At 37.5% G+C, this 20,866-nt stretch overlaps 1 protein-coding gene across 11 annotated transcripts in view; it reads left to right on the forward strand.

Annotated features, from left to right (window-relative positions):
- The window catches only part of LOC136830811 (protein PALS1-like), a 580,368-nt gene that overhangs the window by 253,196 nt on the left and 306,306 nt on the right, over window positions 1-20,866 (forward strand). For 3 of the 11 annotated variants that reach the window (XM_067090744.1, XM_067090748.1, XM_067090746.1), the window contains exon 2: window positions 11,541-12,238. The exons of 5 other annotated variants lie outside the window; for them this stretch is intronic. In XM_067090744.1, coding sequence (XP_066946845.1) covers window positions 12,172-12,238 — 67 coding nt within the window. In that variant the 5' untranslated portion in view covers window positions 11,541-12,171. Of the gene's footprint in view, window positions 1-4,638; window positions 4,711-11,540; window positions 12,239-20,866 lie in introns of those variants that run through there. 3 more of the 11 variants (XM_067090747.1, XM_067090749.1, XM_067090745.1) reach the window with 2 other exon arrangements.

A 20,866-nucleotide genomic window follows, 5' to 3' on the forward strand; every position in this document is an offset into this window, starting at 1 on the left:
TATATATATATATATATATATATATATATATATATATATATATATATATATATATATATATATATATATATATATATATATATATATATATATATATATATATGTATATATATTTATATATATTCATACATTATATATATAATTATATATATAAATATAATGTATATGTGTATAATGGGATGATCTCTGTATCGATCTATGGACGACTGGTGCTGTATTTTTGAAGTGGAGAATGTCATTAAAGAAAAAAAAAGGTCTTCTATGGAATGATTACCCCTCTGACTTTATTCTTTGAGTGAAGTGAGGCACCCTTTGATGTTGACCCATTTTTCGAGGTTTCTCAGGAAAGAAGATTTGGCCTGGATAAAGCACTGCTGATTAAATTATCTTTTGAGAAGTTTCCTCGACGTCTAAAAAGAGACTTTATGAAACACCCTTTTCTGTCCTGTTTTTTTTTTTTTTTTTTTTTTCTTTTTTCCCCCCACTTTTCTTTCCCCCACCATTCTCTCTCTCTCTCTCTCTCTCTCTCTCTCTCTCTCTCTCTCTCTCTCTCTCTCTGTTTCAGTCTCGAGCCGGACGAGAAGAGACACATGGGTGCGTTCCCTTAAATCCAGCGAGTTTCTGTTGACCTGGGCAGTGATTTATGTACTTAATTGTCAGACGACTGTTGTGGGTCTGAGCTAGGGTGGAGAGTGAGGGGAAGAAGAGAGTAAAACTAGACGTGGGTGTTTATTCCTTCGTCAGAATGTATACTGTCAAAACGGGAGAGCTAGGATGAGGTAATCCTCGCTCTGCTGGGCTGAAACCTTTCAGAAGATAGGGTATATTCTCTGCTTCTAGATTTCTCAGATTTAACCGTTGTTTTCCTGAACTCTGACAGGAGTTAGGTTTTGGTGTCTGTTCCATTGTGGAGTTTTTTTTATTCATGTAAATCTCAATTGTGAAGTTTTCGCAACGAGGTAGTACTAATTTTTTTACAATTAATTTGAATTTTACCGTTATGTGTGTTTCATAGGTGAACTGAAGTTTACACCCAAGGTCTTTTTTTTTTTAAAGAGAATCATTTGTTATTCAAAGGCTCTTTTAGGTAACGCTACATAAAATTAGACTCGCTCACCCTCTCTCACCCTTTCTCTGTGTCACTCATTTTTCTACGTCCTTATGCTGCCTCTATTCATGTCAACATAGAGGTGACGAAATCAGTAGAACTCGTTCGAACGGACCGCGAATGAGTTAATTAGTCACAAGAGCAGAGAAAGTTGGAAGCAATCGGAAATATGAAATGGAAAGGAGGGTGAAGATTAACAAGGTGATAGGGAAACACGACGTCGCTCCAAAGGGGAAACTTGAGATTAGACGCCGAGAAAGAGGAGAAGGGGGAAAGAAAGACGCAGTTGTTCTTGATGGAATACGAGGGGAAGGGAAAGTCGCGTCATCCAAATGAGACAGATTTTTTCTCTGAGTTTTCCGGAGGTTGGGAAGTGCGACGAGAGAGAGAGAGAGAGAGAGAGAGAGAGAGAGAGAGAGAGAATTTTGTACTTCTTTGAGAAAGGAAAAGGTAGATCAAGAAGTACAAACGGGAGGGAGACAAGCGAATGAAAACCTATTACTGAACTGGAAGAAGTGTGGTTGGTTAATGCTGATGTCTTTTGATAATTATTGACAGATGATGAACGACCTCTTTAAAAGTATGGTCGATGGAAAGCCTAAGAAAAATAAAACATTTAGGCGGATATATGCACATTTTAATTATTTTCTCTGTTATGGTTTTTTTAATTTATTTCATATCACAGACAAAACTGTTGCAAGTGGAAATTTTCGCTCATTCCGTTAGACCAGACAGAATTTACCAGAGTATTTCATCCTCCGATTTCGATAAAAACGATATTTTATTGGGAACGTCGTTATATCAAACGAAAAATGAAATATTTCAGTGTCGATTCGCTGATATTTGTAAAGAATTTAAAAGAATTGCCATGAACAATTGCCGGCGATTTATTCTTAAGCCCGTGTTGTCACCAGATTGCGCTAATATTTCACAGTAAAACTTCTCTGGTGACATATGTAAATTTGACAGTATTTTTTTTTTCTCTCTACAGAAATGATGCAGAATATTTTCGTTTTCAAAAATCAAAAGGAACGTAGCTGTTTTAAACATATATGACCTAAGCTTACGTAACTCAATCCTGGGGATTATTTGTTCCCCCACAGTCGTAATAATTTTTACTCTGTAAACTTTTGGGTCTCATGTGACTCACTGTTGTCCGAGACTACCAAGGTCTTTTATCCATGCGTAGGACCAGCATGAAGATTACAAGCCCATGATATCGTCGGCAAGCAAATCATTTCATTATCCATTCCATACAGGAATTCCCAAGGAACTCGGGAGAGATGTTTCTGTCGCACCTTTAAGACAAGTGCTGGAATTTGCCCCGTATGTAAAATAGATTTGAAATGCAACGTTGGTATACTTGAATCTCGGAAAGTTTTGCACTCCTAATGTTTGAGAGAGAATCTTTGCAGAAGTTTCTTAATAATGCAGAAGCCGGGGACTCTGTTACTTCTCTGACTTCCACCTTCTTGCTCTGCATGTATATTGATGTTTGTGTATGTGCGCACACATACATGCCTTTTTTACACGCACACATATATAATATATATATATATATATATATATATATATATATATATATATATATATATATATATATATATATATATATATATATATATACTATAATCTGGTGGACACTTGCCAGATATATATATATATATATATATATATATATATATATATATATATATATATATATATACACATATATACTGTAATCTGGTGGATACTTGCCAGATGTTATATATTTGTAATACCCACGATAACCTCTTTTAAGTTCTCGATTTCCTCACACTCTGCTGATGTTCTTGGCATCACAAAGCATTGAATCCACTCTTGATAGGTTGCTTAGGTTCGAGTTTCACCATAAGAGTTGAGATTTCTTTGTTCTTCTTTTGGATTCAGGTCTCTGTTGTATCCAAGAAATATATGCAGTATATATATATGTATATATATATATATATATATATATATATATATATATATATATATATATATATATATATATATGTGTAATAGAAATTTTAAAGACCCTTAAAAACACTATTACCATGACAAAATCATATATTTCGATTGATAATACTTGAATATTAAAGCACACATTAGCATAGCTCGCTTCAAAATATCTTACAGTCTTCCTTTTTCCTGCCAATAACGCTCCGGATTGCCATCAATTGGAGACTCTAGGCATCTTCAGATTCACAGATTTCGTTATGGATGTACCATCATCTGTTCTTTTCAGATTTACCAGATAACCCTTGCTTCATTTTGCCATGCTTTCGTTATTCTGGTACTGAGAAGATAAATTTCGTTCCACGTGTGCTTGATACCATGTTAATAAATCAGTATCAGACTTGCGCAATGTCTGAAGGCACCTTAGTATAAGTGAATAGTGATACTCATCGTTTATGGTATCATTGTTTCTTGGGCATCGAATCTGCAAGGACAATGCAGGCCACCAGCAGATAAATTATCACCGGTGTTTCATTGTTGGGGCGAAGCTGAGCATAAGTGAATTGCTATTCACCGTTTCTGGGTGTTTTTATGTACCACATTGATTTTCCTAATGCTATAGACGGGAGCGAGAGAGAGAGAGAGAGAGAGAGAGAGAGAGAGAGAGAGAGAGAGAGAGAGAGAGATTATAAGCGGATGTTTTATATATTTTGTTGATTGGTTTGCCCCCTAAATATTTTTAATATTGGATGCGAGATACATCAACACTCAAAGTTGCTTTGATATCCTATCTTCAAAGAACTTTTTAAAGATAATTTATTGGCTCTCTCTCTCTCTCTCTCTCTCTCTCTCTCTCTCTCTCTCTCTCTCTTGATGGGTTATTAGAGCTTGAAAGAGAGCTAGTGGCTGGTAGTTTGTAGCCGTGGTGGTCAGCCTTCCCTTGTGTCACTCGAACCCCACCTGGCTCACCTCAAGTTGAAAGGTACCGACACTGATTTTGCGTAGCTGCCTTTTTCTTTTCCTTGTTTTCACATTTTTGAGGAGTGAGATTTTGTTACATATGTCAGTAATTTTTGTGGGGCGAATGGATTGTTTAGGTCGATTTGCAGTTTTTCCTTTTCCTTTCTATTTAAGTAGAAGGATGTTTACTCCGTCGGTCTGCCCAAACCACCTCAACCACCTCTTCCTGTGTCCCTTTCATTCTCTCTCTTATATCTCTCCTCCTCCTCCTCCTCCCTCCTTTCATCATCTTCCCTCGTGCCCCACATTGCCCTTCTTAGGGTCTACACCCACCCCCCACCCTCCCTACCATGTTTTCTCTCTCACTCTCTCCTTTTCTCCCTTCGCCCTTCGTTCTCGTTTATGTTAGTCGCCCTTCCTCCCTACCGTGCCTCTCTTCTCCCTACCCGCTTTCCTCTCTGTCCCATCCCCCTACTTTCTCGTGCCTTATTTTGTCTCCCCACCTCGTTCTTCCCCCAGTCCTCCTTGCCCTGTGTTCCTTCCCCCACCCCGCCCCTTCCTTCTCGTGCCTTGTTTTGTTCGGCGTGCGCCTTAACGTTTCGTTTCCCAACAGTTGTGTCTTGGAAGTGTGTGTGTGTCGTTGATGGCTCGCGAGAGTTTTGCGCTGTCGACTGCTTCGGATGGTGATATACTTTTTACTGTTAAGTCTCTCTTCATGTTTTGTGGTTATCAAGCACTCCTCAAGAGTTTGCTTGAGACTTCTCCTCGCAGTAAATGAATTGGCTAATGCCTCTGCCTCTTACGGCCAAAGCACTTGAGGTTTGCCGAATTAAGAAATGACCGACTGGAAGTAAAAGTATATTCTCTGGGAGCATTAAATCTGAAGGACTTGTAAGATCATTTGTGACAGTCTTCGAAAAAGAAATTACCGGAAATCATTAGTAATAAGTGTTCAGTGGTATGTATTTATAAATGAGGATGCAGTAAAGGACAAGAATTCACAGTTCTCGTGGTGGGTTTCAATCATTCCAAGCTCGTGAAAACATAAAATTGAATTCATATTTTATTTAGCATGAAGAATTTCAACTCAGTCGCAAGCAGTTGGCCCAAGCCCATAAAAGTACGAAGTTGGTATATTTCAAGTTCAGCGATTCAGTTGAACAGCATTCCTTTTTTATGATGTTTCCGAGTAACTTTAGTTTTAGTAACTTGAAAAGATATTAGGTTTTTAAAAGTAAGTGGGAGGTATGACTAAGTTTTTCTGTCGTGCATTTCTTCATTTTCAGGTTTCCATCCCGTACCTTCTTAGGAGCGTTTCAACGTCCTACATTTGATAAAATGAAATTATTTAATCCCACATGCCAGTCGGTCGGTGGCCCATAAAGTTACCATTACAGAAGAATGTAATATTTTCGTGCATAATAAAAGTATATTGATATATGTTTTTTCCCAAAAGAAAAACTGGTTGATTTTATTTATAACTTAAATTAGCGCCGCAACAGCATAATTTTTCGCCTTGAAAAGTAAAGGAAGGAAATAAACAAAATATAAAGCAGTAATAACATGTATGTAAATTTCTGCAGGTTATCTTGTCTGGATGAACTAAGTGAAGAGTTGTTGATTTTATGTTAATTTTTGTTTTGTTTTTGCTTCATTAATTTGACTTTCATTAAGAAAACTTAGCTTGAGGCATTTCACCGTGCAGTGGGCTGTATTTCAGTCTCTCTTCTCATGTAACATAAAAAGCAGATCAACATTTGCTGTCAGATACCATCTAAATTGTTTGTTGGCGACTAAATGGACATATTTACTGATAAGAAGTCAAAACATGTACTTATTTGCATTTGCTGCTTATTTTCCAAAGGTATATCCTTGTGAAGAAACATAGCTTAACAGTCTTAGACGTCTTTGGTTACTTGTAGCAAACATATTTCTTGGAATTTAATACAAATAAACACTCTGCTCCATAAGCGACTGCTTTGACATATGCCCGTTCAATATATTATATTGTACTTCGTTAGAATCGAGGTTAGCTGGGAGAGTTCCGGCAGTGGACATCATTTAATTAGGAACAGAATTTGTAGCTCTTGAAGTTTACATAGGCGTACATTCGACTTTAAACAAGATATGGCTTTGACAAACAGTGTAAGTATATGCACATGCTATACTTTGCTGGAATCGAGGTTGAGAGTGAAAGGTCACACGAGGGTGACCCGATGCCTAAGAAAATCACACACTGCGTAGTTCGAAAGAGAACTCGAGAGGCGTCTGATGTACAGGAATGGCGTCTGAATTCCTCTCCCCACTGCTTCCCTTTTTGCCGCTCATTATTACGTTATGCAGATGTTCTGCTTCACACCTTCCCTACAACCCCCATCCCCCTTCTTTTCAACCTCGACTTTTATTCTGGTTTCCGTCGTCCTTCCATCCGCTTCCGCGTTCGAAAACTTCATATACTCTCTCTATCGCGTCTCCCTACCTGCATAGCCTATAGTACTTCATACTTACATATATATATATATATATATATATATATATATATATATATATATATATATATATATATATATATATATATAGTGTGTGTGTGTATGTATGTGTGTACACCTGTTTCCCTACAAAAATAAAAAGCAACCTAATTCCAGATTGTTCATGGATTTTCTAAGGGCTTTATGCGCCAACAGTGACTTTTAGGGTGGTCACCCATACATGTGCTGTTCAGACCCAATCGCTGATCGAACGGCTAGTACGCTTCTTGCTGCTATCGGGAGTTCTTTAACAAGTCATTAATATTCAGGCTTTTGCATTCCTCACTACCTTTGTTTTTTTTTTTGTTTTTTTTTTTCATAACACGTGTGAATTATCGTTTTTCTTGGACCCGGGGTACGTGTTAGGCTCAGGGAAGACATTGTGGGCTAAGGTTCTAGTCTTTTATTATCACATGAATTTGGTTTTTATATGGATGTGATGAGTCAGATTCTGAATAAATTCTTTTACACTCTTAAACTTGACGTACATTCACCAAGACTGACGAGCAACCAGTTCATGAATGCTGCGTTATGCCACGACTTTATCAAGCTGCAACTTAAAAAAAAAAAATAGGAAGGAAAAGGAAAAAAAAGGAAGGAAAAGGAGTCGGATCTAAACACCAGGGAACTAGGAGTGAAAGAAAAGTAATTTCTAGGGAATTATTTGAATTTCTGTGATTTTCAACCGCTGTAAACCAAACGCCATTATCGGAGCCTGTCAATTAATCTTACTTGCCGTGCTGACCTTTGATATTGTAACGCCAGTTTTATAGACAATCGATCAGTCCCTCCTGCGAAATGCCACCCACTATTTTGGGTTTGATTTAATCAAGAGTTACAGCTCATAATTCGCGGTGGATGTCTTCTCCCACTTGGACCGGATCCCCCTCCCCACCATCTTAGGTCCTGATCACCAATTCCTCGGCTTCATCGTCGCCTAATGTGACCAGACTGCCATAATCTGGGCTGTTAACACTGCTATTACTTAGTAATTTCATTATCGTTGTAAGGAGTAATGATACCGAGGGATGGGGTAGCCGCGTCTGATTGAGAAGTCAGCGGATTGTGTGTGTATATGATTGTCCGTTTTGTGTGGGTAAGTACGTACACACACGTCACTGAGATTAATCAACTTTTTCATTTATACGTGATGAAACGGTAAAATTTACATGAATAGCATTTCGGGGCCGTGATTAGCTTTGGATACACAAAGACCTAGGTCAGACATATCTTATTTGTATAAAAGTCCTGCCTTGTAAAAACAGGTCAGTATTCGTAAACGACGCTAAAAGTTTCGTACCTTTTCCTCTTTATCAGCTCGCAGAAAAGACCTGTTAATATGAAATGTCTCATAAATCAATTTAATGTTGTAGGAACCCTTAGTTATGGATATTTCCACAAAAGAAAATCCTGCCATTTTTGTGGCATGTCAAGAATTTTATGTAGCATCACCCCAGAATTTAGAAATGAATTGATCCATTGTAGTTTGAACGGGAAGAGCAGTATCTCCTGGCATGGAGTATGCTTTATTTTTCTCCATATATAGCATATGTATTTGTTTGTAAAATGTACTTGATATGATTTTTAAATAAAAGATAAAAAAAAAATAAACGAAGAGTTTATGAATACGAATGATGCATGTGCGAGCTTTCCAGTAGGCCCCCTCCCCGGCACTCCATCCTCCTGCGCGCTACTTTTTTTAGAATAGTTGCAGTAGCCTCTGGAAATAGCATGCCGCCATGATTGAGTTAAATTTCCTCTCAGCTTGGCACTGACTTACGTTCTGGTTTTACAAGTTTGGCATATTTGACCGATCCAGGAGAGGAGAAGAGGAATGTTATGCCTCACTTTTCTCTCTTGTTTTTCCCTCCGCTGCATTCCAGCATTCACTCTTCTCCCTTCCTCGCTCGCTTCACCCTTCTTCTCACTTCATTTTCCCCGTATCATGTTCACTAACATCTTTTATCACGGTTTCTCCTTCCTTTACTTCCTTCATTCACTCATCCTTCACTTGAGGCTGAACCCTCATCCCTTCTAGCCTTCCTTACTCCCCCTTTCACCTTCCATAGCACTCTTACCTCCCTCTTCACCCTTCTCCCATCCCTTTCATTTTTCCCTCCCTCCCTCCCTCCCTCCTTCCTTCACTTCCCGCGTTCTTGGCTTTACATTCTCCCTCCAGCTTCCTCCCTTGTTACATGGGACGATTCCTGAAAGTTACTAAATGGAGTTAAGGGGCTGAATGAAAGATGGGGAAAAAACAATGAATGGAATTTTCCCTGAACAGGCTTTCTTTATTTTGTTTTGTTTTCTCCATAATTGAGTTGCTGTCGTACAGTCTGGTGTGTTTTATTCCTCTAAACAATGTTATAGACGGTAAACGGGCTTAATTCTTGGGGGAAAAATATCGTAGGTCAAGACTTTGTTTTTCATGGTAAGATTATTTAGGAATTTACAACACATTAAACTGGTACAGCACTGCAACTTTTTCCTTCCAGAGATGCAGTTGTTTACTTTCTAATTCACGTCGCATCACGAGCGAAGCTGGGATCTTTCCTAGATAGTGATCCCCAAGGTTTTCGGGGGTCGTTATCTAGGACCAATATTTCTTAGGGGTCATTATCTTTATGATATATACAGTTTTTTGTTTATGTTTTTATGGTCATCACCAACTGGCTTGTACTAAACACGCTGCAAAGGTGGATAGCCCACATACCGCTTTAAAACCCTTGGGGGTCACTAACTAGGAAAGATCTCGAAAGCTGTTCCAAGAAGTTATTTCCAGCATGTGAAGGGCGCTCTTTCTTCAGATGATTCCTGTAAGAAATTTAAACTACCTGCTGAGATATAAACGAGGTCCCTGATGAGGCCGGAAGTGGTGGTTTCTGTGTGGTGACGAAGACTGCTTTTAGCTGCTTTTTGGTGTGATTCTGATTTGCTTCTTAAATGATCAAATATTCCAAAATTTCTTTGCAACTTTTGGGTATGAAACGCTGATTAGTCAGTCGTTGATTATTCAGTGATGACAGTTGATTTTCATTATTTAAAAGTAATTAGTCTCTATTATTCAGTGATAAAAAATGGCGCTGACTTATCATTCAGCAATACAAACCGATCCGTCGATGTCTTTTGGGTTACTAACGCGAAATAATTTTGATTTTATTAGCCTTCACATTGTAAAACATCAATTCAGTTTTACTATTACAGGAATATTTGACAGTAACTTTTCATCTTCGACTTCAGCTTAAAATGAAACAGTCCCTTAATTAATTACTGTCTTTGTTAACTCCTGAGAGGCACAGCTTCTCTGTCCGGTTTGTAAGAGATGCTGACCCTGCGAAGTAATATTTGTAGATGCGTGCTGGCATTGCACGTAAGGAGGACAAAGAACAAGCATCTTTCATTCATTTTATTTTGCATCGGTGAAATGAAGGCAATCGGACAACGAGACTTAAACTTGTAACCTACTGATAGTTGCTTAAAACGTGATCGTGCTAGACTTTCCATCAGTAAATGCCTTATGCAATTCAGATTTTATATGTTTCATATGATGCCGAAATTTTCCTTTACCTTTTGTGTGCTGGAGAAAACATACAGAATTTATTTCTGTGTGCTGAGTCAGGTTTGCAGTAGTTATTTGTTCATGTTTGTTAACACTTTGTTTCTGATATTTACGTTAGATTTTAGTATAGTACGTAGAGAGTGTTAAGGTTGTTCATGTCAACTTTTTTTTTTTTAATAAGGATGGATGAGCTCTGTATAAGCACTGGTACATTTCTGGAATTGGGGGAAAATCTCATTAACTTTGAAAGCCCTTTTGAAAAGAAGCGACAAGGAAGGTAGGAATAAAGGCAGTGCCGCTCTTTAGCTTATGGGGTTTGAATTGTGTGTGTGTGTGTGTGTGTGTGTGTGTGTGTGTGTGTGTGTGTGTGTGTGTGTGTGAGTTTGTGTGTGTGTGTGATGAGAGATAGAGGAAGAGAGAGATCGACGGATGAGCCCTCTTGTGCGTCTTTCGTATTAAGTGGAGTGGGTAGGGAAAATGACTTTTCCCTCCAACTTTTCCGGTTCTGCACTTATTGATTTGGATGTCACTTTATTAGAGCGTCAAAATGAAGGGACTCTGTTGAAAAAAATCCTTTTGTTCGTATTGCCTAAATTGCCTGGATATGAATGTGCGACAGGGAAGAGGATTATTTAATTATGTTGGTAACTTTGCTTGCTATACGTGTTTCGTTAGCACGTATCTGATATATGTACACGTATGATATGTGAAAGCTGTGTTCCTTTGTAGTATTTTGTTTTCAAACTTTCACCATTATCATCATCGCTGATAACATGGCCATTCTTCATGCATGGATAATAATTACTGTGAAATAGAGACTGCAGTTTGAAGTTTAAGGTGAATCCGTTATTACAACAGTCACCCCCGCCTCCGTCCCACGCATGTAGTTAAATCTTGAACCATTGCAGGTCATGAAAACTATGGTTTTATTATAAAAATAATTCTTTATTCCTTAGCCCATTGCCACCGTGGAAAAAATATTGATACTAAAGTTTTGTGCCGTGTCGAAGCTGCCTGGTATGCTTAAATCGATGTCTGTAGTCTGGTTTTTTTTTTTTTTTTTTTTTTTTTTTTTTAATTGGGTATAAAATCCACAGCCAATATTGAAGCTTCACGATTAGTTTCATTGATATAGGTTACAGACGTTCATCATCATCCCTCCCCCCTCCAAAAAAAAAAGAAAAATACAATCATCATTTCATTCATTGCCTGGCCTCAGGACTACATTCCCAGAACCCAATTTCGAGGGCCTTGACTTCATGAACTAGAAAAGCGCTGTTTGTTTTCTTGGAGGGAAAGCGTACTGATTTTTTATTTACCCAATATAACATTTTTCCTATTTTGCGAAATTTTATATTGAAATTGAAAAAGAGTAAAATTTGGATGATTATATTTAACATAATTATAACTGTATTTTGTTCTGCAGATGAAAATGTTGCTATAGTACAGTACTAATGATTAAAACGTGGGGTGACAGTGGTTGTGTTCTCAATGTGGGGATGGTGATGGAGTGTTTCCCACATGCCGAGTTCGTGTTGTGGGCACTCTGTGGACGCCCACACTAACCAGTATGGCTTCGAAGCTCGACTGGCGGTCCCACGCTGAATTCAAAGTGAACGATTGAGACGAAGAAAAAACTTAGATGCAGTAAAATAGCGTTTTTAGATAGTTCAGACCACTTGCACGTAGTTGGTAAATAATCATCATTCTTACTTTATTGTCGTCATTATTATTATTATTATTGTTGTTATTGTTTGTTATTCCATCGGAAGGAATTACGCTGGTGGGCTTTTCCCTCACAAGAATGACGTGGGGTCTCGTGTGGCGCAGTGTCATCTGTCGCGGTGGCAGCAGCAGCGAGTGGCGGAGAAGCGTGGCCGCTTCAGCGAAATCCGCCGAGTGAAGTGTCAAGTTGGTTTCAAGGTGCCCCACCTTTTAGAAAGAGAGAGAGAGAGAGAGAAAGAGAGAGAAAAAAATATTAAAGATAGCTCACACGCACCTTCTTGAGGTGAGGTGCTGCTGCTGCTACAACTACAACCACAACCTCATCCTCAAGCATGGTGGACCTCGGAGGATATGTTATCATCCTAGTCGAGACCAAGGATAAGAAGATCAAGCTCTATGGTGAGTAGACTCCGATTCTTGCAGTAGTTCGTCTCCCTGCTGATTGCGTAGACTGTGTGACCATGGTGTGAATTTGTTACTATAGTGTGTAAATGCTATAAGCGTTTCTATATATATATATATATATATATATATATATATATATATATATATATATATTATATATATATATATATATATATATATATATATTATACAGTATATATTAAACAACCAGGATTGAGTATATTGTTCGTATAAGACGGTTGTAACAATGTTATTTGCAGGGCCTTTGCATGTAAATGGCTAGTTAAAACTGTATTCATTCTTACATTCCCATTACTTTTGAAAGCCACATTCTCTCTCTCTCTCTCTCTTTTGCAGGGGCCTTTGCATGTAAATGGCTAGTTAAAACTGTATTCATTCTTACATTCCCATTGCTTTTGAAAGCCACATTCTCTCTCTCTCTCTCTCTCTCACACACACACACACACACACACACACACACACACACACACTCACACACTTTTATTGATTTAGTGACTTGTAGAGTCATTTCTGAAAATCTTATTCGTGTACATATTTTGGGGTTGCTTAAGTATGTTTGTGTTCTCTAACCGTTTTGAGATTTGGCAAACAGGCCGCTGGTTGAATTAATTTTGTCTTAGATACAGCCTTGCTTTTCTGAGTAGAGGTCATAATTATTAAACGACGTGCAGTTAGCTTATGTTTAAATATGTGTGTATTGTTTAAAATTATTATTGTAACCCTTAATTAGACAGTACAATACTAATATTTTCCTTACACTGTTGCATCTTACGTCATTCTTATTGAATTAAATTATGGGTTTCCATGATAGAAATTTAATTTTAGTGTTTTAATTTTAAGAGAAGGTAGTGTTGCTGTTCTAGTGTCACGTTCTTACTATTAGGTCCCGGATGTAGGGGGATAGTGACTGTAGGCATTACTCAAGGTTTTTTGCTGTGTCTTCTGCTCCTAGCTACATCCTCTTATTAGCCTTTTATTTTAACCCCGTTCTCACTTTCTTTCTTCCACTTTGCTGTCCAGCCCTTCCAGCTCTCTTTTTTCACTGTCTTAGGTGCTGAATGGCTGAAAGTGCCCCAGTGTTTGCCTTTATAACCAGATTTCCATTCATCGAAAATTTTCGTAAGGCGTAAATCACACTGACTCAATAAATCTTTGCCCATGCCTGAAGGAGAGAGTACGTGGCCCCATCCCTTGTTTGTAGTTAACTGTGACAGTATGTCACAACTTTGGCCTGAAAAATGCTAGTCAAGGAGGAAATACCTACATTCCAGGCTTGAAAGAAGGCAGTTCAGAGGCAGTGTTCTGTGCTTGCAGACAGATGTATGTAGTTCGATCTCGGCACAGTCCACCAGTTTAGGGTTAGTTGTGGCCAAGAAAACAGAACACGAAGCTATAATATATCAACTTTATTACCAAATGGCTTGCTGAGAACCTAAGGTCATATACTTATGGCGCCACTCTCTCAAAAGGGGGGATAAAGTGTATGTATGGATGTGTGTGTATATATATATATTTATATATATATATATACACACATACATGCACACATGTATATGTATGTATGTACATGAATGTTTGTATGTATATGTATACATACATATGTATATGTATGTATGTACATGAATATACAAGCGGGACTTTTTTATATTCACAACTATTATCCCACAAAGATCATTTACTATCGTATCCGCTATGCCTTGGAAGTAATTTAAACCCAAGGGGAATTATAATTGATGAGTGCATTTGTAGAGAGAGAAAGTGCTGGGTAATCGTTGTCGTATATAGACCGCCTTCCCATCAATAATGTAAACGCATCAGCTCTGCAGTTACCAATAGTAGCCTATGTGGTTTGCTTACCCAAACGTGCATGTTAAAGTTTATGTTTTTGAACGTCTTTGAGAGTCTTATTTCTGTCCGTTTGCTGTTAGTAGAATTTTAGTTAGTCGAAGTCAGTAATTCTCATCCTGATCTTTTCCTTCTTTTGCAATATCTGACAGACCTGGAGCGGGCGGTAACCTTACGTAATAAGAATTTATTCCTGGAACCATTTTTCCTTGTACAGTAAATCAAACGTTATTTTGTTTTCCCCAGGATAGGGGTTTTTCTTCCTTATATAATTTTGTGTGTGTGTGTGTGTGTGTGTGTGTGTGAGTGTGTTCTCGCGTGTGACTTTTATCGGTAGCGGTTAATGGATACCTTCCTCCCAAGTTCTAACTTGGCTAGACGGACGGGGTCTCCTTTATCGATCTTTTCAATGGTTGCGCGATCCGTGGAAGGAGTAGATATGAGAGAGAGAGAGAGAGAGAGATAGAGAGAGAGCTCCCATAGAAATAAGCAAAACATTATCGTTGCCCTATGGGTTTTCATACAGGAAATAGTGTATGTATAGACTTACACAGTGTAGTTCCTCCCCTCTCTTCTTTGTATAGTTCCTGCCCCACAGCTTCAGCACCCTTTCGGTGACGGAACCTCATGAGGTTAGTGGTTGAGACGGGAAGGTGAGCCGTGTTTTCATTCGAGTCTTCAGAAGTAAAAAAAATCGAGAAGCTAAGTCGAACTCGGGTTGCAATCCACAGAAAGATATCTTTAGGGAGGTTGGTTTTATGGTGGGGAACGAATTCCTAGTGCCGTTAGTATAACGAAGGTTGAGATAACTAGAATGCACTTTACCGAGGCATCATCAATGTAGTGGTAAGTGACTGAGCTGAGAGGAAATCTTAGCGTAAGGGAGGAAGGTTTGGAGGGGGGGGGGGAGTTAAAAGAGGGTGTTCGCTCTGCTAAGGGACAAGTTGAGCGAAAGGACGATGGAGATTTCCATTGGGATTCGGTTGGACGGGAAGGGAGATGTTTACCTGTTGGAATCCAGCTTCCTTGTGTGTTCTTACTCGCCCCCTCCCCCCATACTACCACCCGGATACACACAAAACGGTTTGAATGGTTCATTCATGTTACCCTGCGTTGTTGCCTCTCTCTCTCTCTCTCTCTCTCTCTCTCTCTCTCTCTCTCTCTCTCTCTCTCCTTAGTTTCGTTGCCCTTGAGACAAAATCTAACCCTATAATACATTCATTTTGATATTACATATTCATATTAGGTAACAGCGTCTCTCTCTCTCTCTCTCTCTCTCTCTCTCTCTCTCTCTCTCTCTCTCTAGTTTCGTTGCCCTTGAGACAAAATCTAACCTTATGATACATACACTCATTTTGATGTTACAGCGTCTCTCTCTCTCTCTCGTTTCTCTTTACTTGAGACAAAATCTAACCGTATAATACATAATTTTATTTTTATATTACAGTTTTATATTAGGTAACAGCATCTCTCTCTCTCTCTCTCTCTCTCTCTCTCTCTCTCTCTCTCTCTCTCTCTCTCTCTCTCCCGTTTCGTTTTGCTTGAGACAAAATCCAACCGTATAATACATAATTTTATTTTTATATTACAGTTTTATATTAGGTAACAGCATCTCTCTCTCTCTCTCTCTCTCTCTCTCTCTCTCTCTCTCTCTCTCTCCTCCCACAATCTTTATAGGATTCCTTTTTGAATGCAAGGAGTTAAGACTAACGGTAGAGAAGAGTGTATTCTCCTCATTACGACTGTTTGGTGTCGTGTTGTGCTTTCTTGTTGATGAAAGCCTGATAATGGAAGTGAGGTACAAGAACGTAAATTGGGCTGTGTAAGAAACGGCTTCTCACTGAAGACTCCTAACAGTTCACAGATCCCTTGACTAACTGTATGTGCAGAATTTCTTCATGAGTGGATAGAGGTACTTACTTGAGTTGATCGTTATTGAATTGGAGTTCTGCCTTGACACACCCGTGAGGCTTCCGCATTACACTTCTAAAAATTTGATTGTTTGTTTCAGTGACTGCTTTAATTCTTCCACCTGTCAGATTTTCGGACTCACTCCGGGTCTCAGTTTTGTTTCTAAAGTGGTGGTGGTGGGGGGGGGGAGTGCATGACCTCCAGCTGATTTAGTCCTTTTTTACCGTTATTTTCGCTTTTTCCCGAAGGTCTAGGTTTATCTTATATGTATATAAAAGTAGTTGCACTTCCCGGTGTTCTTATTTAATAAATAAATCTTGATCTCATGTAGAGGACAAAGTATTTTAGATAATTCTGTCCGTTAATATTGAAAGTCACCGGCGAACATGAAATATTACTTAGTCGATAGTAAAGGAGTGAAAATGGAATGCTCGTAATGTGTTCATGAAGTTTTTCAAGAATTCCGATATTTGTCGAAGATGATTATTCGTGAGGCATGCAAATATCATTTTAAAATATGGACTGAAATATTTCTAAATGCGTTGCATGACGTCTTTCACTTTTCAGTATTTAAAATAAGTAACGCCATTTTTAGTTTAAATTTACTTGTTTAGGCTGATTCTTGTTGTACCAAATTAAACTACAAAATAACTGATGCTGCGAGAAACCTTGATATGATGATATAATTTTTTTTTATAGTCATTCATTGCCAAGGGTTTTTTTGTAGGATTTTTAACAGTCACCAATAACTATGGTGGTTTTATCTTTACAATAATTTTTTTTCTCCTTGCTATTTTCGCAACTAGGGAGGTGTGTAGGGGTTTATGTGTATGAAGCAGTTTTATGTTGCAGAAGTTTTTCTTACAAAAGTACCATCAGTGATGTAGCAATTTAAAATATGAATGTGGCTGCGACCACTGTTCTGTTTGTCTCCAGAGCCACCCACCATTAGAAAACCTTAAAGAAGAGACAGCTCAGTATTGAATTATTTGAGCGATCCTATTCATCAAGAGAGACGGCGACAGGGAAGCAGCCCCACACCAGGCAGAAGACCTAAGGCACCGTGTGTACTCATGCATAATTCATGAATGACTCAGAATAATTGCGGACACGAGAGAATTGGGAGCTCGTGTAAGAACTGTGATAATCCTCGAGGAGAAGTGTAATTGTGTCAGAAATTGTTTGCTCTCACGATACAAATATTTTGATTATTTCCAATATCGTTAGAGTTATGTTAATGACAGATTTTTTCTTAAAGATTTTGTTTCGTTCAGGGTCATGTAAACATTACAGGTAGATGAATCACGAACTTATGAACGAAGTTTCTTACGGCAATTAAAATTGACATGTTTTCACCCATTTAAGAGAATGATAAGGAATTCAACAGTAAAACGGATGCAGTGCTCAAATGTACTGTTGTTGATTGCTTTTATTACTGATATACATTCCAGTAGATTGTATCAAACCGTTTGTTATAAAAGAAAACTCTAAAATGACTAAAAAAAATAAAATTGTATACAAGAATTTGTTTGTAGAGCATCGCCATCGAAAAATAGGTCCAACAGTGGGTTGATAAATAAATGCACAGTATGAATGTTACATCACGCATTTGTAAATTACTTTGTCATATATTCAAAAATAATATATGACCTAATTTTTTGGGGGGTTTGAGCTTGTGATTAGCCTAATCCTTTAATTTCTCGTCATGTGCTAATTGCTTGATTACTCTGATTTTGTGAATGATGACTTTGATGTATTTTTAACTGCACTGTCAGCATGGTTAAGTTGTAATCTATTTAAACTTGAATATCGCCAACTTTTCTCTGAGGTCAGTCGGCTGAGAACATGACAGTAATAAGGTTTTCATATGACCTTACGGAAGTTTGTAAATTTCTTCGATTATTTTATGGGTGAAAATGATTTTCATTTTATTAATTTAACATATGTATAACTGAGTGTTGGTTTCCTAAGTGCTTTGTTCTGTGAATTCTTAGCTATTCCGTTTTATGTTTCCATATCTTCAGTATACTTCCGAAACTGTGCTAATTTATGAAATAGGGAGTGATTTTCTATTATTATTTTGACTGATTAACGATACTAAAATGACAGCAATTTAACATGTTGTCTTTTGTACTTTTTCCTATTTTTTTTTTTTTTTTTTTTTGCAGAAAAATGGGACAAGCAACCCAATGGTTTATCTATCCCATACCTGAATAAATTGGCAGGGGGAAAAAAATTAGTCGAGTCGAAATCTTGCTGACACTGTTCATTTTGAATTGTGAAGTTGCTTGTTAAATATATTTTGAACTATCTTTTTAGTAGCAAAAACCAACTTCATCAAATATTGTTTTTCTGTCATGCAAAAAAAAAAAAAAAAAAAAAAAACTCTCTAACATGAAGTCGTTGCACACAAGCCGGTCCGTATCCCGGATAAAAATGGAGAGCGGAGATTATGTCTAAAGCCTCTGCCTTGTAAAATTCCAAGAATTAATTAACTTTTATTTTCAACGAACCTGAGAAACCTGGTGCAAGCGGCGATAGGTCGTAATGAGGCCCGAAAAAAGTCTAGTAAGAGAAAGTAAAATGTAAAAGGCATCTGCCCCTTCCAAACTGTCCTTCGAAAACCGCCTCAGAAATAAGAAGAGGTTCATTTTTATCTTGTGCGTCAATGTAATGTGTTTCAAGCATAGATGCACTTTAGCACTTCAAAGGTAAGAGTACTTCAGCGCTGAGACATCGACCTCCACCACCACCACCACCACCACCACCACCACACCTCCTTCCCCCTCCCCTCCTACCTTTCCTCCACCTATTCCTCTCTCTCTCTCTCTCTCTCTTCTTTGGTCGCTGGAGATAAGAGCTATTCTTCTTCTAATAGACACATCGCTTTTTATGGTCTCCGAGTGAGATAATTTGCAAAATTCGATTCTAATAAGTTTCTCTGAAGTTCATTCTCTATTTCCTTTCGGGAAGCTTTTAGTCCGTAGCAGAAATTTCTGATTACATGGTCCTTATTGGAAATGCATAAAAGCAAGTCGCAAAATTTTGTACGACAGAGAGAGAGAGAGAGAGAGAGAGAGAGAGAGAGAGAGAGAGAGAGAGAGAGAGAGAGAGAGAGAGAGAGAGATTCAATATTCTTTAAATAGTAAAACAAAGTGCTAATTCTTTTGAAGACCTCTTGGATCACACTACATCGTTCTTTAATTATTATTAATAGCTTCTAGTTTTTAAATTGTACGCTTATGAAGGTTTAATTGTAATGGTGTTCGGATTAGTCGCACAAGTTGCTAATTTGAATGTCTGTCATCGTATTTTTTATCAGTAGATTGTATACTTGTTTGCTTAAAATTTGGAACATATAATCTTATATGCGTAATTGTTCCAGTATAGGTATATATGAAAGCAGGTTGAATGGCATGGGCATAATAGAATACATAACGGGTTGCGATTAAATATTTCTCTTAATTTTTCCTTCTAAATTAGACTTGTCATACTTCTGGGGTATTCAACTAAACAGAAGTCAGTAGTTTTGTGATATCAAAATGATTAAATTGAAATGCCATACTTTTGGAATCTTCTAACGTAATGTATGCTTTGTCGATTTGTATGTGCTTTTATTATTGTGCCATGACTTAAAGGAATATGTTGGTGTGTGATGACTAGGAACTAATGTTACTCTGAATAGTTTCATATTACGTTAAAAACTCAGATTATTTTACCTAAATTAGTTCAGTGGTAAATTTATGAGAATTTATGAAAGACAATTCACCTATTTTTTCCTATATCCTAAAGATTATTAAAAATCTATTCAAAATGTCTGTTTGGCAAAGAAAGGTCGGATATAAATATTATAGCATGAGCACATATTTGATTCTGCATATGAAATATTTCAATGATTTCTGTAAAAACGTTTTATCATTAGTCACATCAAATTTTGAATGAAAATCATTCGATAGTTTAAATTAAACACATGATTTGCTGTGTTGATTTACTACATTTTTCAGTTCGTCTTCGTTCGTTCTTTCCTCCCTTTAGCCATACTACTATGTGGAATCTTCTTAGGCAAGGTTATGGCATTTTGGCTTGTTATTGTTTGTAATATGAATGATAATAATAATGAGTTTCTACATGACATTTGGATCGCACATATAACTTCCTCTGGATAATAATGAAATGATACTAATAATAATTTATAAAAATCCTCATACTAGCAGCATGAGTCACTAAAATGGCGAAGAAGTCCACTGTGATACCAGTGTAAATATAAATTAAATAATATGTACAAAACGAGAGCTATAGAAAACCTGCTCGATTCTCCTTCTCAGTCTGAATCAGCAAAGTTATTTCGATGATAACTGTACCGTTTAGGCCAGATTGAGAAGGAGAATCGAGCAGGTTCTCGAAAGCTCTCGTTTCGCATATATTTTTAATATATATTTACACTGATATCGTTGTGGATCTCTTCGCCAATAATAATAATAATAATAATGGAAATAACATCAACAACGAATGCGTGAATTAGTCAAGTTATTACAGCGGTCAACGAGTTAGGTTAAAAAAAATTTAAAATTTAGATTCATTCCGTGGGTACACTAAAATGCTATGAATAATGTATAATTCATGCATTTCCAATATTCAACAAGTCCATACAACCTAAAGGGAACGATATGTTCCAATTTTTTTAAGGAATATAGTAAGTTTGTGCATTGGTAAACTTGAGAGCAGTTGAAAGATACCTTTTTTTGAGGGGAGGGGGCAGCGCGTCCTCATACATGCATAAATTTTTCAGCTGTGACATACTGGCAATAAAAGGCTGTTTTGCCCTTAACTGTTTGTGTAGCCCTT

Source organism: Macrobrachium rosenbergii, chromosome 47, assembly GCF_040412425.1.
Source record: "Macrobrachium rosenbergii isolate ZJJX-2024 chromosome 47, ASM4041242v1, whole genome shotgun sequence".
In the NCBI taxonomy this organism is placed as follows: domain Eukaryota; kingdom Metazoa; phylum Arthropoda; class Malacostraca; order Decapoda; family Palaemonidae; genus Macrobrachium; species Macrobrachium rosenbergii.